The following is an 18872-nucleotide window of genomic DNA, read 5'->3' as shown; positions in this document are numbered from 1 at the left end:
CCCCAACCCCAACCCCAACCTAAACCCTCACCCTAAACATAACGCTACCCCAACCCCTAACCCCTAACCCCAACCCCAACCCTAAACCCTAAACCCTAACCCTGAACCCTTACCCTAACCCTTAACCCTTAACCTAACCCTTAACCCTTAACCCTTAACCCTTAACCCCTAACCCTAAACCCTCACCCTAATCCTAACCCCCCAACCCTAACCCTAAACCCTCACCCTCACCCTAAACCCTACCACTAACCCTCACCCCAACCCCAACCCCAACCATAACCCACACCCTAAACCTAAAGCTACCCTAACCCTAACCCCAACCCTAAACCCTAAACCCTAACCCTGAACCCTTAACCCTAACCCTTAACCCCTAACCCTAAACCCTCACCCTAATCCTAACCCCCCGAACCCCAACCCCTAACCCTAAACCCTACCCTACCCCTACTCCAACCCTAACCCTAAACCTAAACCTCGCCTCACCTCGCCTAGCCCTAACCCCTAACCTAACCGTAACCTACCTGAACCCTAACCCTACCCTCACGGCTAACCTAACCTAATCCTACCCCTAACGCCTAACCCTAACCCTACCCCAACCCTTACCCCTACCTAACCCCTACCCTCACCCTCACCCTAAACCCTAACACTCATCATCACCCCTAACCCCAACCCCAACCCTAAACCCTCACCCTAAACCCTAACCCTCTAACCCTAAACCCTCACCCTAAACCCTACCCCTACCACTCATCCTCACCCCAACCCCAACCTAAACCCTCATCCTAATCCTAAAGCTATCCCTAACCCCTAACCCATAAACCCAAACCCTAACCCTAACTCCTAACCCCAACCCCAACCCCCTAACCCTTAACCCTAACCCCAACCCTAAACCCTAAACCCTAATCCTAAACGCTCACCTCACCTAAACTCTAACCTAACCGCTAACCCCAACCCCTAACCCAACCTAAACCTCACCCTAACCCCAACCCCAACCCTAAACCCTTACCTAATCCTAAACCTCACCCTAACCCTCACCCTCACCCTATCCCCTACCCCCAAACCCTAAACCCTACCCTACCTAAACCCTCACCCTGCCCTAGCCCTAACCCTAACCCCTAACCTAACCTAACCTACCGAACCCTAATCCTACCCCTAACGCCTAACGCCTAACCCCTAACCCTACCCCAACCCCTTACCCCTACCTCACCCTAACCCCAACCCCTAACCTCACCCTAACCCCAACCCCTAACCCTAAACCTCACCTAAACCCTAACCCCTAACCTAAACCTCACCTCACCTAAACCCTACCCCTACCCCTCAACCACACTACCACCCAAACCTAACCATAAAGCTACCCCTAACCCCTAACCCATGAACCCAAACCCTAACCCTATCCCTAACCAAAACCCCTAACCCCAACCCCAACCCTAAACCCTAATCCAAAACCCTAACCCTGAACCCACACCCTCACCCCTAACCCTAACCATAAACCCTCACCCAAAACCCAACCCCAACCCCACACCCCAACCATCACCCTAAACCCTCACCCTAAACCTAACCCTAATCCACCCTAACCCCCTAACACTAAACCCTACCCCTACCCCAACCCTAAACCCTCGCCCTCACCCTTGCCCTAGCCCTAACCCCTAACCTACCCGAACCCTAATCCTACACCTAACACCTAACCCCTAAACCAAACCCCAACCCCTTACCCCTACCCCTACCTCACCCTAACACCTAACCCCAACCCTAAACCCTCACCCTAAACCCTAACCCCCTAACCCTAAATCCTAACCCTAAACCCTCACCCTCATCATAAACCCTACCCCTACCCCTCATCCTCACCCCCACCCCAACCTAACCCTAAAGCTACCCCTAACCCATGAACCCAAACCCTAACCCTAACCCTAACCCCAACCCTAAACCCTAAACCCTAACCCTGAACCCTCACCCTAACCCCTAACCTAACCCTAACCCTACCCCTAACCCCTAATGCCTAACCCCTAACCCCAGCCCCTAACCAAAATCACACTTGGCGTTGCAGCTAGCTGGAGATGTTAGGAGTAACAAGAAGGGTTTCTTCAGGTATGTTAGCAACAGGAAGAAAGTCAAGGAAAGTGCGGGCCCCTTGCTGAATGAGGGAGGGAACCTAGTGACAGAGGATGTGGAGAAAGCTAGTGTACTCAATGCTTTTTTTTGCCTCTGTCTTCACAGACAAGGTCAGCTCCCAGACAGCTGCACTCTGCAGCACGGTATGGGGAGGAGGTGACCAGCTCTCTGTGGGGAAAGAAGTAGTTCGGGACTATTTAGAAAAGCTTGACGAGCACAAGTCCATGGGGCCGGATGCACTGCATCCGAGGGTGCTAAAGGAGTTGGCTGATGAAATTGCAGAGCCATTGACCATTTTCTTTGAAAAATCATGGCACTCGGGGGAGGTCCCGGATGACTGGAAAAAAGCTAATGTAGTGCCCATCTTTAAAAAAGGGAAGAAGGAAGATCCAGGGAACTACAGGCCAGTCAGTCTCACCTCAGTCCTTGGAAAAATCATGGAACAGGTCCTCAAGGAATCAATTCTGAACCACTTAAAGGAGGGGAAAGTGATCAGGAACAGTCAGCATGGATTCACCAAGGGCAAGTCATGCCTGACTAACCTAATTGCCTTCTATGATGAGATAACCGGTTCTGTGGATGAGGGGAAAGCAGTGGATGTGCTATTTCTGGACTTTAGCAAAGCTTTTGATACAGTCTCCCACAGTATTCTTGCCAGCAAGTTAAAGAAGTATGGGCTGGATGAATGGACGGTAAGGTGGATAGAAAACTGGCTAGATGGTCGGGCTCAACGGGTAGTGATCAATGGTTCCATGTCTAGTTGGCAGCCGGTATCAAGTGGAGTGCCCCAAGGGTCGGTGCTGGGGCTGGTTTTGTTCAATATCTTCATTAACGATCTGGAGGATGGTGTGGACTGCACCCATAGCAAGTTTGCAGAGGGTGGGAGGAGTGGTTGAGATGCTGGAGGGTAGGGATAGGATACAGAGGGACCTAGACAAATTAGAGGATTGGGCCAAAAGAAATATGATGAGGTTCAACAAGGACAAGTGCAGAGTCCTGCACTTAGGACGGAAGAATCCCATGCACTGCTACAGACTAGGGACCGAATGGCTGGGCAGCAGTTCTGCAGAAAGGGACCTAGGGGTTATGGTGGACGAAAAGCTGAATATGAGTCAACAGTGTGCCCTTGTTGCCAAGAAGGCTAATGGCATTTGGGGTTGTATAAGTAGGGGCATTTCCAGCAGATCGAGGGATGTGATCATTCCCTTCTATTCAGCACTGGTGAGGCCTCATTTGGAGTACTGTGTCCAGTTTTGGGCCCCACACTACAAGAAGGATGTGGATAAATTGGAGAGAGTCCAGCGGAGGGCAACAAAAATGATTAGGGGGCTGGAGCACATGACTTATGAGGAGAGGCTGAGGGAACTGGGATTGTTTAGTCTGCAGAAGAGAAGAATGAGGGGGGATTTGATAGCTGCTTTCAACTACCTGAAAGGGGGTTCCAAAGAGGATGGATCTAGACTGTTCTCAGTGGTAGAAGATGACAGAACAAGGAGTAATGGTCTCAAGTTGCAGAGGGGGAGGTTTAGGTTGGACATTAAGAAAAACTTTTTCACTAGTAAGGTGGTGAAGAACTGGAATGGGTTACTTAGGGAGGTGGTGGAATCTCCTTCCTTATAGGTTTTTAAGGTCAGGCTTGACAAAGCCCTGGCTGGGATGATTTAGTTGGGTTTGGTCCTGCTTTGAGCAGGGGGTTGGACTAGATGACCTCCTGAGGTCCCTTCCAACCCTGAGATTCTATGATTCTATGATTCTAACCCTAACCCCTAATGCTCACCCCGACCCCCACCCCAACCCTAACCTAACCCTAAACCAACCCTAAATCCTAACCCTGACCCTAACCCCTAAACCCTAACCCTCACCCTAACTCTAACCCTGAACCCCTAACTCTAACTCTAACCCTAAGCGATTAGGCAGCTTTGTGAACAGGGGTTGCTAACAGGGAGTTTCACAGGGGAGTTCTCCAGGTGAAGGAGGAGCAAATACAGCATCCTTGGGATCAGTGACTGTTTGTGTTTGGGGGTTACTTGCTGTTTGCTGAACTTGTGTTTGTCAGTCTGGTTGGTTGGTTGATTGAAGGACCGTGTGCTGTGGCTGGCAGTTGGAGGCTGTGAGATTCAATGGAAGGTCTGAAAGCTAGAAGCCTGACACATCAGAAAAGGGCAGACAAATAAACGGTGACAAGTTTTTAAAGTGCTTGTACACAAATGCTAGAAGTCTAAACAATATGGGTGAACTAGAGTGCCTTGTGATAAAGGAGGCTATTGATATAATAGGTATCACAGAAACCTGGTGGACTGAGAGCAATCAATGGGATACAATCATTCCGGGGTACAAAATATATCGGAAGAACGGGTCATGCGTGGGGGGGTGAGGGGGGTGAGGGGGAGTGGCACTATATATGAAAGAAAATATAAAATCGAAGTAAAAATCTTAAGTGAATCCACATGTGCCATAGAATCTCTGTGGATAGAAATTTCATACTCTAATAAGAATATCACATTAGGGATCTATTATCGACCACCTGACCAGGACAGTGATAGTGATGATGAAATGCTAAGGGAAATTAGAGAGGCTATCAAAATTAAGAACTCAATAATAGTGGGGGATTTCAACTATCCCCATATTGACTGGGAACATTTCACTTCAGGACGAAATGCAGAGATAACATTTCTCAATACTTTAAATGACTGCTTCATGGAGCAGCTGGTACGGGAACCCACAAGGGAAGAGGCAATGCTAAATTTAATCCTGAGTGGAGCGCAGGAGCTGGTCCAAGAGGTAACTATAACAGGACCGCTTGGAAATAGTGATCATAATACAATAGCATTCAACATCCCTGTAGTGGGAAGAACATCTCAACAGCCCAACGCTGTGGCATTTAATTTCAAAAGGGGGAACTATGCAAAAATGAGAGGGTTAGTTAGACAAAAGTTAAAAGGTACAGTGACTAAAGTGAAATCCCTGCAAGCTGCATGGGCGCCTTTTAAAGACACCATAATAAAGGCCCAACTTCAATGTATACCCCAAATTAAGAAACACAGTAAAAGAACTAAAAAAGAGCCACCGTGGCTTAACCACCATGTAAAAGAAGCAGTGAGAGATAAAAAGACTTCCTTTAAAAAGTAGAAGTCAAAGCCTAGTGAGGCAAATAGAAAGGAGCACAAACACTGCCAACTTAAGTGTAAGTAAGAAAAGCCAAAGAGGAGTTTGAAGAATGGCCTAGCCAAAAACTCCAAAGGTAATAACAAAATGTTTTTTAAGTACATCAGAAGCAGGAAGCCTGCTAAACAACCAGTGGGGCCCCTTGATGATCGAGATACAAAAGGCACGCTTAAAGACGATAAAGTCGTTGCGGAGAAACTAAATGGATTCTTTGCTTCAGTCTTCACGGCTGAGGATGTTAGGGAGATTCCCAAACCTGAGCCGGCTTTTGTAGGTGACAAAAGGAACTCTAGGAACTGTCACAGATTGACATGTCACTAGAGGAGGTTTTGGAATTAATTGATAAACTCAACATAAACAAGTCACCGGGACCAGATGGCATTCACCCAAGAGTTCTGAAAGAACTCAAATGTGAAGTTGCAGAACTATTAACTAAGGTTTGTAACCTGTCCTTTAAATCGGCTTCGGTACCCAATGACTGGAAGTTAGCTAATGTAACGCCAATATTTAAAAAGGGCTCTAGGGGTGATCCCGGCAATTACAGACCAGTAAGTCTAACGTCGGTACCGGGCAAATTAGTCGAAACAAGAGTTACGAATACAATTGTCCGACATATAGAAAAGCATAAACTGTTGAGCAATTGTCAACATGGTTTCTGTAAAGGGAAATCGTGTCTTACTAAACTATTAGAGTTCTTTGAAGGGGTCAACAAACGTGGACAAGGGGGATCCAGTGGACGTAGTGTACTTAGATTTCTAGAAAGCCTTTGACAAGGTCCCTCATCAAAGGCTCTTACGTAAATTAAGCTGTCATGGGATAAAAGGGAAGGTCCTTTCATGGATTGAGAACTGGTTAAAAGACAGGGAACAAAGGGTAGGAATTAATGGTAAATTCTCAGAATGGAGAGGGGTAACTAGTGGTGTTCCCCAAGGGTCAGTCCTAGGACCAATCCTATTCAACTTACTCATAAATGATTTGGAGAAAGGGGTAAACAGTGAGGTGGCAAAGTTTGCAGATGATACTGAACTGCTCAGGATAGTTAAGACAAAAGCAGACTGTGACGAACTTCAAAAAGATCTCACAAAACTAAGTGATTGGGCAACAAAATGGCAACTGAAATTAAATGTGGATAAATGTAAAGTGATGCACATTGGAAAAAATAACCCCAACTATACATACAATATGATGGGGGCTAATTTAGCTACAACGAGTCAGGAAAAAGATCTTGGTGTCATCGTGGATAGTTCTCTGAAGATGTCCATGCAGTGTACAGAGGCGGCCAAAAAAGCAAACAGGATGTTAGGAATCATTAAAAAGGGGATAGAGAATAAGACAGAGAATATACTATTGCCCGTATATACATCGATGGTATGCCCACTTCTCGAATACTGCATACAGATGTGGTCTCCTCATCTCAAAAAAGATATACTGGCACTAGAAAAGGTTCAGAAAAGGGCAACTAAAATGATTAGGGGTTTGGAGAGGGTCCCATATGAGGAAAGATTAAAGAGGCTAGGACTCTTCAGCTTGGAAAAGAGGAGACTAAGGGAGGATATGATAGAGGTATATAAAATCATGAGTGATGTGGAGAAAGTGGTCCGGCCGTTCTTACGTTCTTTATGTTCTTATGTAAGTATTAGCCTTAGATCGATAAGAGTTAGTAAGGAAGTAGGATATGCATATGGTGCCCCAGGTAAATTTTACAATTTCTCTCTCTTTGTCCCTTTGTTTAGTTTGCACCCTTTTATCTGTATAAATAATACTGTTTGGGTATTGCATGGGGCTCACATTATCTGGGTGTTATTAGCAGAGCACTTTGCTAATAAAACAGAGTGATCTGACAAACTGAGTCCTGAGTCTAACTTTGACACTTGCCTGTTCCACTGCGAAAAGGTACTAGTGGCCGTTGCCTAGGGGATGGTGAGCGATGGGTCGCCGGGTTGCCACTGCTTTTGAGCTTGGTGCCCTGTCTTGTGTAGGTGGAGAAGGCGGTGTCATGAGTGTCCTAAGTTCTCTCACTACCTCAAGGTCTCTGGCATGAAGGGAAACTCCAGTGCTTCCGTATGACCCTCCCATGGAGGGGCATTTTGAGAACCAGCCTCGACCTTGGCCTCAACCTCAATGGTGCCAGGCTAGGCAGTGACACGCTTATGTAGTCCAAAGCAGGTCTCACTGCGCCCGAGTCGTTCCATGCTGGTCTTGGTGTGGGTGAGCCCCTGCCCCCCGTCCAGCGATCGGGAACGGTGCCGCGTGCTGCCATGGGCAGGGACACTGTGCAGGGAGCCCTGTTGGTGCCGAGGAGCTTTCTTGGTGCCGAAGTTTCTCATGTCAACATCAGAGCACTGTGCCAAGGTGCTCGGTGCCAGATCGGCTGACCCCAGCTCTGAGTGGGGATGAACTGAAGCTTCCATCAGCAGCATCTTAAATCTTTGATTCCTCTCTTTTTGAGTCCTGGGGCAAAATCCCCTATCGATCTTGCAATGGTCTTTTTGATGCAATTCCCCCAGACACTTCAAGCATGCCCTGGTCCGGGAGGTTGGGGGGGGGTGTACCTACTGGAATTCTAACTATTTACTGTTAATAACTACTGAATTAACTATTTACAATAGAAAAGTCTGAAAAGATGAGGGGGAAAAGCTTGCTGAAGCAAGAGAATGAGTGTTCTGGCTAACCATCACAGGTGGTAAGAAGGAACTGAAGTGGTGGTGGGTCGGCAGGGCCCTATATATGGTGCCATGGATGCGTAACTACAGGGGGTGCCTGAGCTGACCCACCGGGTACTGCTTTGGGGGAGGGGGGGAACTTCTGGCTACTGTGCATGTGGCACACAAAAACCTAATGGAATGGACATGAGCAAGCATTCGAAGAAGAAATGATGGTTCTTCAATATGTGTCCCTGTAATGGTCCTCAGGGAGGGCCCTTTGGGCAGCTATGTCAGAGTTTTTAGGCTTTCCACTGTGCTGCTGGAGCTGTAGGCTACAGAGCTTCTTACTCCCAGCTCTGCCACCCAAATTAACTAATTCCCTGCCTTTTAAGTCCTCCAGCAGATGGAGTGTTTGCAGCAGGTGGTCAGGAGTGGCTGAGCCTAAAATAATCCCTCAACTCCATGTTGCCCAGTGTGGGGTTTGTACACCCCATCACAGTCCCCCTATGTAAGTGTATGTGCTTCCCTGCACTTCTGATCAGAGCTCTTTGGTAGTAGTGTCTGTTCAGCCCGTATATGTGCCTCCCCCTCCCTTGTGCTCTGCCTCACGGCTAATTAGTGCTGCATGGGCAAACCACACTCAATTCCTTGTCTACTGAAGAGTCCTCATCCTACATAGAGCTGAGGAGGGTTGGTCATGGAGCACAAGTTGAGTAACTTCCTCATCTTCTTCAAGTAGTGTCCTTCTGACTCCAGTGGGAGTTTGGGGCCTTGGCTCTGAAATACTGCAGAGCCAAAGCTAGCATTGGAAGTAGAGTCCCCAGTAATCGCATAGTGTTCTGCAAAGGTATGAATAGAGGCCCAAGTGGCCGCTCTGCAGATTTCAGAGCTATGGACATTACCAATCTTGAGTGTGAACTACATTGCAGACATGATAGCGTCACCCCTTTAGACCTAGCAGTGTGTAAACAGAGGTGGTCTCCATTAGCAGCAGATTTCTACTAGATTTGCTTAGCGATGGCACAACCCAGTGTCTGCAACATATATGGGCGAGAGTAAGGTTATAAAAAGTTTGCCAGTAGTCAAGTTTTACCATCCCACGGAAAAAGCCAAGGGCAACTGAAGCCCAACAACTGTTTGGGAGGAGGCAGTGGGATCGACTGTACTTTCCTTTTGTCCCCCTTTCCTGCAGAAGCAGAATTCACAATGGGTAGGCTCCCCCCCCCCCAAAACACACCCCTTTTCCCCCATCGGAGTGTAATGCAGGCACACAGTCTGAGTAATTACTTCAAGCAACAACAACACAGGTGTGAATATCTGCTTGAAAATAAGAGTTCCTTCACCTCGCTCAAAACCTCCAGTCCCCTTTCAAGCAATGCACACACTTCTAACTGCTGCTGTTTTAGCATTAAGCTTCTTTAGTTTCTCCCTCCCACTGAGTTTCTGTCTTTTGGCGTTTGTCCCCAGATGCAGTAGTTTCTACTCCCCTGCCCTCCCTTTGTAATTTACTAACCATGATTTGATTGTTCGATGCACCTGTAGACTGTTTTGGTTTTCACAGATACTTTCAACTTCTCCCAGTTTAGTATCAGCTGAATTTCATTAACCTGCTGTTTACAACCTTTCTGACAATTAAAGGGACACTGACAACGTAAGTCAATTTTGTCTATTTTTTTAAACCCACTGTAGTTGCTTTGGTTACTTTCAGGGCCACCCAGAGGATTCAGGGGGCCTGGGGCAAAGCAATTTCAGGGGCCCCTTCCATTAAAAAAAGTTGAAATCCTATAGAATCCTGTATTCTCGTGAGGGGTCCCTGCAGGGCCCGGGCAACCCTGGGAAAAATAAACATTTAAAAATCTTCCTCATCTCGGCACAAACAGTTTTGAGAACTTCTTTTCAAGGAACCTTTACAAGGTATCACTGGGTCTCAGCATCAGCTAGTGCTAAAAGGCACTAAAGCTCATTAAAAGGGTTGGACAAATATTTTCCGTCAGAACTTTTTTGGATTGAAATCTAGGGTTTTTTTAAAAAGCAGAAAAAAATCACGGACAATGTCTGCCACAACCTGAACATGGTTTGGGGTTTCAGAAGCGTGTGGCCAAATATTTGCTGCTTGCTGTGTTTGATTGTTTAAAGAAATAAAGTTCTGCTTAAAAAAAATCCAAAACTTTTGAACCACCTCAGCTTGTGACCAAATGCCTGAGCCCATCCAGTCAGAGATTTTTTTCCATGTTTCTGATACTCTCCTGGCTTCCTTGACTCACAGCTGTCTCCATAACTTTGGGTTCATTTAGGTTAGAACATAAGAATTGCCATATTGGGTCAGACCAAAGGTCCATCCTGTCTACTGACAGTGGCCAATGCCAGGTGCCCCAGAGGGAGTGAACCTAACAGGTAATGATCAAGTGATCTCTCTCCTGACAGCCATCTCCAGCCTCTGACAAACAGAGGCTAGGGACACCATTTCTTACTCATCCTGGCTAATAGCCATTAATGGACTTAACCTCCATGAATTTATCTGTTTCCTCACAAACTGGAGACGGTTACTGTGGGTTTGTCTTTAGTATAGACTATGTACATACTCCATGAACTGAGCATTTGAACTTGTTCCAGAATCTGGGATGAGCCTAGGATGTGAAAACTGAAATGCTCAAAATAGCACATGCATGTGAATGGACACAGCGTGTTAAAATTAACCCAGGGGTTCTCAAACTGGGGGGTCACAAGGTTATTACTGGGGGTCGTGAGCTGTCAGACTACACCTCAAACCCCACTTGGTGCGCTGGTGCCACCACTGCTCAGGGGGGCAGTCAGGGGGGCAGGAAGTGGGTGGGGGGGTCAGATAGGGGGCAGGGCCAGGCTGTCTGGAGAGGCACATCTTTCCCTACCCTAAAGCTCATTCAACAGTTTGAGGCTTGCAGACAGTTATTTAACACAAAGAGCCAAGCTGTTATCTTTTCTCTTAAAGGGACGGTAGCCCTAACTTCTCAAATGCCAAATTATAGTCTACATTTAATTTCAGTGCCATAGGGAGATTCATGTCAGGGGAGGGTAGCTTCATTTAAAATTAGTCACTTTAGATTAACAACCAAGAGAGCCATGGGGGAGGGGACACATCAGAAGAGCAATATCCTACACCAACCCCCTCAGCAGTGGCAGCTCCAGCCAGGCACCAGCGCACCAAGCGCGTGCCGCGAGGGTGGCAGTCCGGCAGCCTTCGGGGGGGCTTGCCTACGGGAGGTCCACCAGTCCGGCCGATTTGGCAGCAATTCGACGGTGGGTACGCCGAAGCCATGGTACCGGCGTACCTCTCGCAGGCGTGACGCTGAAGGCAGCCAGCCTGCTTGCTGTCTAGCAAAAAAGCTAAAGCTGCCCCTACCCCTCAGAATCCCCAACTCATCCTGCTCCTTGTCCCCTGACTGCCACCCCCACCCCGAGACCCCCTCTCAACCACCACCCGGGACCCCCGCTCCCTGAATGCCCCAACCCCTATCCACCCCCATGGAGTCCTGACAGACCCCCAAACCTCTGCCCCTCCCTGTCCCTTATCCAACACCCCGGCCCTCTTACCATGCCGCTTACCCCTGCCTCTCCTCTCTCCTGGAGCCTTAGCGAGCTGGGTCCAGGAGTAGCCCTGGACAGAGCTAAAGCAGCCTAGCTCTGGCGGGACCTGAGCTCCCACCGTTCGGCTTCAGCTCGCAGCCCCGCCCCCTTACCATGCGTCTCCGAGCAGCAGGAGCTCAGGCCTTGCTGGAGCCACGCCGCTTAGCTCTGTCCAGGGCGCGCCATGCTGAGGCACTGGTGGATGGGGGAAGGCAGAGCCTCAGAGATTCTCATGGGGGCCCCGTGGGGTCTGGGGCAAATTGCCCCACTTGCCCCCCCCCGCCCCCCCCGGCAGCCCTGGTTACTTGTAAAGGAATGGAGGAAAATGCCACTTTTTTCAGTTTATTTTGTATTGTTTTCAGGTTTTATACCACCTCAACACCATCATACACAAGCACCTTCCTATCAATCATCATCTGTCACGTAAGGTTCATTCGCTCTCCCATTCCAGGAGAGGCTGCGTGTGCCGTGTTTTGATAAGAGTTTTGGTTTTTCAAATGTACATGCTGTGTATGTTCAGAGTTTGTTAGAGAAGGCAGATGGAAGAAAATGCACCATACATTTGAAGTGGAAGGTCCTTAGTTCCTGCGGGAGTTCATTTCACTCAACACTGACTTTACAGGGGAGACTGACTGTACCAATTTCGTCAGTTCACACTGGTCTTCACAAAGGAGGGGGAGAAGAATGTTTTAAAGAGTGTAAAATTACAGAGTTTGGTAGGGGACTTGGGAAGGGGGGGGGGAGGGGGAGGAGGTATCCAAAACTCATTAACAAGGACCAGATTTCAAGCTGATGGTATCCCTTTAACAAAATGTTAAATAAAATGGGCCTCTACATTGATCCCTACCCCACTCTCCTAGATGTCACCTAAAAAACCTGAGAAAGCTTTGGAGAGGAAGCAGCACGCAAGATAGGGCTGGAATCTAATTTCATTTTATTTTAGCAAATTGCATGTTCATCACTTATCAACATCTCTACATTAGGAGTTACAGAACTCTCCATTTGTTGTTTTTTTAAAAAGCGCAAACAAGAAGTGAAAACTCAGGTTCTTCATCTTTTAAAAAACATTTCAAAGTTGAATTCAAGATGACTTGTATATATTTTGGTATTAGGTAACAGATGGAGGATGTGTGGAATCGCTTACTCAAATCATGACAACCCGACTAACTGAAAAATCAGGAGATTGCCCATTATGGGACTCCTTTGACATCAGATGGGTCAGAATGTTTTGCATTCACTCTGAGATCTGACTCATTTTCAAGGGGAACTTGCCGGTCTGAAGTGGCCAAACAAAAGATCTCCTTAGCAAATCACTACAATGGCCACGCAGAGAGAAGCACCTTCAGAATTCAGTGTGAGCATTGTATATATTTTGCTTCTCCATAGAAGCATTAGGAACCCTTTGTGTTAAGTTACCATGCAGCAAATCTAAGGAGAAAACTACTGCAGTTTTGCCTTTTCATTTCAGAGTTACATTTCCCCAATGATCCTGTTCCTGCTCTGTAAAGATATAAAAATCTTCTTTGAACAAGTTTTAAAAGCAAAAACCCCAAACACTCACCATAAAGTGTACAGATTACACGCTCTAGAAAAGCCCTAAAATTATTGCAAAAACAAAAGATGACTTGTTTCAGGGGGAGGGCAGGCACAGGGCATCTAGATCTAACTCGGGTTGGTTTGACTTCGTTTTCAGCTTTTCCCCATCATTCAAGAAAAAAAAATTAAGTGTTTAAGCATTAGAACTAAAATACAAATGCACGTTGACATTATAAAACAAGATTGTGGATTTGACCATGGGATTCCCTGACACACTGGAAAAGTTTACTTTTTTGCCCGGAGAGACTTCCTCATGGTGGATTTGCCCTTGGCAGGGGATTTTGCTTCTTTTCTCCCGCTTGCTGCTGGTTTCTTGGAAGAGCTGCTACCAGAGGGCCTCTTGATGGATGGGGCTGCTGGTCTGGCTTTCTTGGCAGGGGTTTTGACCTTGGGCGGGGGCTTTGCTTTCCCCCGGCGGACTGCAGGGGCCTTTCTTGGCTTGGGTTTGGACTCTCTTCGTTTCACAGGGGGGGCCCTGCTCTGGGATTTTGGGGGGGATCGCATCTGCATCCTGTCAGGAAGGACAAGAAAATTTAGTACCAAGGCAGCAACGCACAAGGGTTAATTGATATAAAATGGAGCAGAAGTCAGCCTACATCTTTAATGTGGAGGACCCACCTCAATTTGAGTAGCCAGACCCCAAGAGCAAGAAAATCTTTTAAGCAAGATCACAGTGTAAAGCTCTTAACAGTCCTCAGGGTGATCTAAATTTGTATCTCCTTTGTTAGCATATAACCCTATGAATAGTGCCTGTCATTCAGGAGTATGAGTCATGCAACCCAAGCGTCCAAGAGCTTTCCTTTGTGTTGGGTTTGTTACTAATATAGCCACTCAGCGTAAATGTACATTTGGAGCAAGAACAGTTTAATTTGGCTTTAGAACAGTAAATACACCAGCCAGAAGAGAGCAAAGTAAACTTATCCTGTATTTATCTGATATCATTAAAAAGTCTCCAGCTTTTAAAAGTGAGACCACAACCTTTCCTAAAGCATAGAAGAAACATGGAGAAACTAAATGGAAAAAGGAAATGGATACTAAATATGATACAAAGAATAAGAAAAGGCCCCTCTCAGCTTTTATGAAATTGAGTAAAAGACTACCATTGGAGCCAGTCCAGGTGCACACTGATAACGTGTGTACAGCACCTACCATGATAGAGTCCTGATCCCGACGGTGTCCAAAGCCTCCAATCACAAAAAAACCATACACCACCTTGCAAATGCCTGCATCATCCCCTGCTATTCCAGTCCTGGATCTCTCTGCAGCAGTAATGGCTATCTGTGGATAATTATCCACTGCCAGAGATTGACTAATCAATTCTCAGCAGTTAGCCCTAGTCCTAAAGAACTTTACCACAGCCATGACAAAGGCCAATGAATTGCCCCAAACTCTGGTTAATCATGACCTCAGTTCCTTCATGGATGATCCAATGTCTGAGTCGCCCCTGCACTATGTTGTTTTGCTGGAGCCTGCTGCTGAAGAGGCAGGATTCCCATGAAGCCTGTAACTGCAGGTCAGTCATACTTTTTAGTATGTCATACTGGAGGAGTCCTGTAGCAAGGAGATTTGGCTTCCCTCAGAGATTGACAGGGAGGGACCACAACATGCCCCCTGTTGTGTAGAACCAGGAAAGCTATGCCTGCCCCGCTGGAAGCTGAGGAGCAGGACAGGAAGTGGAATTACAAAAGGTAGGCCCTTCAGCTCAGCTGGGCTGGAGCTGCCAAGGGAGACAGATGCATCCTGCCTGCTGCTGGAACCTGTAGAGGAACCCCATTGTGCTGAAGACTGGCCAGATCTCCCTGGGCTGCTAGCTGACCAAGATGCTGAGTAGCTGTGGGGGCTGCCGCCTGAGGACTGGCCAGAGTTCCCAGGGCTGCTGGCCAACCGAGACACCAAGGAGCTGCTGGGGCTGCTACCTGAGGATTGGCCAGAGCTCCCTGAGGAGACAAAGGATCCCCACGTTACAGAGGTACCAAACCCCAAGGATGTAGGAAGTAGCCCAGGGGAACTAGATGACCATCAGGTTAAGTGTTGGCCTGATCCTAGGTCAGAGTGTTGCAGGCAGACTACTCTGCCACTGTTAGGGCCCTAGGCTGGGATGTGGTGGAGTAGGTTGGGCCAAATCTCCCCACCGTAGGCCAGAAGGCCTGTGTTGGTCTACCATCCACTGAGCCCTAGACTGCTTTGCTGCTCTGCCCTAACTGAAGGTCCGGGGCTCAGACTGCCTTACTGCCTGGCCTGAGGGCCTGAATACTAGATGCAAGGTAATTTCCCCTTTTTGAGATCACCTTTACAGGTGTGTGACAGCAAGGAGGCATGGCCTCCCTGAGAGACAGACCAGTAGGGATGGCCATGCAGGCATACAAGCCCATTTGTTTTCAGCTCTATACCTTTTCTTTGGAGGTGGTTCTTCTTCCTCTGACTCTTCTTCCTCCTCAGATTCCTCTTCTGCCTCCTCTTCCTCCTCCTCAGATTCCTCAGAATCCTCCTCCTGCTGCTTCTCTGGGAACAGCACACCTGGGCTGCAAGAGTAATCTTGTTAACTCATGTCAAAGGATAAAAAGTTCAGTATCAGATGGCTGAAAAGGAGCCACTGATTGCCCCAACATTGCCAGGGCTAGTTGCCCATTTTGTTACAGTAAAACCTAGCTAGTTTGAGCTTCCACACACCGGATTTACACACGATGCTGATTTCCATGCATGGTGCTAAATATTATAGAAATCAATGCTGCTAGGGAAGGGCCAAGGTGGATGAAGTCAAGCTGGCTGCAAATTAATGGACATGCCACAGCCCCACCTCTCCCCTAAGCAGTCCTGCCTCAAGCTTTCTTACACATTGCTCTCTCCCATTGCAGGCATAGCAGGGGGATGGCAGTTTAAGTCAAGGTTCTCACTGATCATGGAGCAGGTCCTTAAGGAACCCATTTTGAAGCATTTGGAGGAGAGGAAGGTAATCAGGAACAGTCAATAAGGATTCACCAAGGGCAAGTCATGCCTGACCAACCTGATTGCCTTCTATGATGAGATAACTGGCTTTGTGGATACGGGGAAAGTGGCGGATGTGATTTACCTTGACTTTAGCAAAGCTTTTGATATGATCTCCCCCTGGAGCCGGGTTTGTTCACCATCTTCATTAATGATTTGGATGATGAGATGAATTACACCCTCAGCAAGTCTGCGGATGACACTAAGCTGGGGGGAGAGATAGATATGCTGGAGGGTAGGGATAGGGTCCAGAGGGGCCTAGACAAATTGGAGGATTGGGTCAAAAGAAATCTGATGAGGTTCAACAAGGACAAGTGCAGAGTCCCGCACTTAGGACAGAAGAATCCCATTCACTGCTACAGGTTGGGGACTTGACTAGCTAAGCAGCAGTTCTGCAGAAAAGGACCTGGGGATTACAGTGGACGAGAAGCTGGATATGAGTCAGCAGTGTGCCCTTGTTGCCAAGAAGGCTAATGGCATATTAGGCTGCATTAGTATGAGCATTGCCAGTAGATTGAGGGAAGTGATTATTCCCCTCTATTTGGCACTGGTGAGGCCACATCTGGAGTATTGCCACTATTCTGTAGTGGGGGGCCAGTTTTGGGCCCCCCAGTACAGAAAGGATGTGGACAAATTGAAGAGAGTCCAGTGGAGGGAAACAAAAATGATTAGGGGGCTGGGGCACACGACTTATGAGGAGAGGCTCAAGAAACTGGGCTTATTTAGTCTGCAGAAGAGAAGAGTGAGCGGAGATTTGATAGCAGCCTTCAACTACCTGAAGATGGGTTCCAAAGAGGATGGAGCTAGTCTGTTTTCAGTGGTGGCAGACTGTCAGAATAAGGATAAATGTTTTCAAGTTGCAGTGGAGGTGGTCTGGGTTGGATATTAGGAGAAACTATTTCTCTAAGAGGGTGGTGAATCACTGGAATGGATTACATAGGGAGGCAGTGAAATCTCCATCCTTAGAGGTTTTTAAGGCCTGGCTTGACAAAGCACTGGCTAGGATGATTTAGTTGGGGGTGGTCCTGCTTTGAGCAGGGGGTTGGACTAGATACCTCCTGAGATCTCATCCAACCCTAATCTTCTATGATTCTATGATCCCAGGCAGCTGTGCTGAAGCCATGATGGACTTGAAGATTAATAGGATGATTCATGCTTGAGTGTAGAGTCTTTGAGAGGTCACCCTGCCACATGTCTCCTCAGAAGAGGCTCTCAAGATAGTCACCCTCTTCATGCTCCAAGTGGCTCAGCTTAAAGGTAGGAATGTGAAGAAATTAAAGATGGTGGAGCTGAGACTGGTTCTCTCCCCTCCATAAAGAGGGGAGGCTAGCTTTATGGTATTACAGATAGTGGGATAGTTGGACCCAGGATATTTTTCCTTATAATCATTCTTGTGTTAAGAAGCAAGGAAACTGAGGGCCATGCAGATTTGCTTCATCTTGGAAGCACTTAAATAATACAATGATGGGTACTACAGAAGATAAAAGGACAGAATATCTGAGACTACTAGACCCAATATTTTATATGTTCCTTAAGAGTCTCCTGGTTGGTAAAGCCATCATAATGTTTAATCAGATTTGTTATCATCAGAACCTAGAATGATACAGGTTATACAATGTTGGGCATAATCAAGGTTGTTAAACCCTATTAAAAAACAAAAACAAAAAAACCCCCACAAACAAACAAAATCTTCCAAGGTAAAAAAAAATTGGTCCTGTGAACATCAAAATGTTAAACAACATGGCTAGGCTAATGGTTTGTGAAATGCTCTGCATGACCACCTGTCAACGGAGGGCTCTTTACCTGGGGTAATAAGGGAAGCACAGCTGGAAGGTGCCACTGAAACCTTTCCCAGAGATCTGCTCCATCCAGCCATTCTTCTCACATTTCTGCAGGGTTCTCTTCAGTAGATGCACTGCAGGAAGTTAAGTAAGGGTGCGTCAGTAACGTTATCCAGCCACAAGCCCTGACTTTACTGTTCTATACAGGCCCCTTCTCGATGCAGTCAGCTTCTGTGTAGGACCCAGATAAAGAGCTGCTTTAGAAGAGGTTTACTACATATGTACGGTATGTAGAACTTACAGGGCAATTAGGTAGATTTCAGGTGGGGAAGGGAAAGAAAAATGGCATAAAAAGGAATATACTGTTTAGTAAGCATAGTAAATGGAAAGGTATTCACTCCATCCAGCTTCCACAATATTGCTGAAGTGGGGCTTTTAGAGAGATAACATTTCACTGTAACAAAATCATTTGGGACTAAGCCATCCTTTTATCAGCCTACAGACCATTCACACTGAATAGTTTTAATTAAAAATAGCACTTAAAGAGCTTGCTTTATTAACGGAATGGATCATTTCCATTAAACTATTAGCTTTGTCCATGTTAGATGCACAAGAGTCCAAAATAATTATTTAAAGAAAAACCACCAAGTTTTATAATATGCCTCATAAGGCTATTTTTAAACCGGGGCAGCGAAAGGAGTGCAAGGGACAAAATGACAACCATGGCAGAGCACAGAACTCCTAACATAACTCCCTGTCTGCTTCTACATCTCCTCGGGTCTCCTGCTCTGGATAGTCCAGAAAGAGAGTGAGATCATTACAGATATGTCCATCTAGTGGTAGGGGGTGTAAGTTAACAGATGGCATGCTGAAATGTTTCCACATACGACCAGTGGTAAACAGATATGATACATCTGCAAGCAATGATCAAATGTTCTCAGGCACTGGGGATAAGGCGTACATAATCAACCTATCAACCAGAGTTAAAATTTCC

At 46.9% G+C, this 18872-nt stretch overlaps 1 protein-coding gene across 9 annotated transcripts in view; it reads right to left on the bottom strand.

Annotated features, from left to right (window-relative positions):
- Positions 1-12433: 12433 nt before the first annotated feature.
- LOC120387739 (heterochromatin protein 1-binding protein 3) overlaps positions 12434-18872 on the bottom strand; it is a 94702-nt gene continuing 88263 nt past the window's right edge. For all 9 annotated transcript variants that reach the window (XM_039508813.1, XM_039508815.1, XM_039508810.1 and 6 more), the window contains 3 exons: positions 17901-18012; positions 15503-15634; positions 12434-13623 (listed from right to left, as the gene is read on the bottom strand). In XM_039508813.1, the coding sequence (XP_039364747.1) occupies positions 13338-13623; positions 15503-15634; positions 17901-18012 (530 nt within the window). In that variant the 3' untranslated portion in view covers positions 12434-13337. The remainder of the gene's footprint in view (positions 13624-15502; positions 15635-17900; positions 18013-18872) is intronic.

Source organism: Mauremys reevesii, linkage group 21, assembly GCF_016161935.1.
Source record: "Mauremys reevesii isolate NIE-2019 linkage group 21, ASM1616193v1, whole genome shotgun sequence".
Classification (NCBI taxonomy): Eukaryota; Metazoa; Chordata; order Testudines; family Geoemydidae; genus Mauremys; species Mauremys reevesii.
Note: the sequence above shows the minus strand (reverse complement) of the source record. Positions and strands in the feature narration are given on the sequence as shown.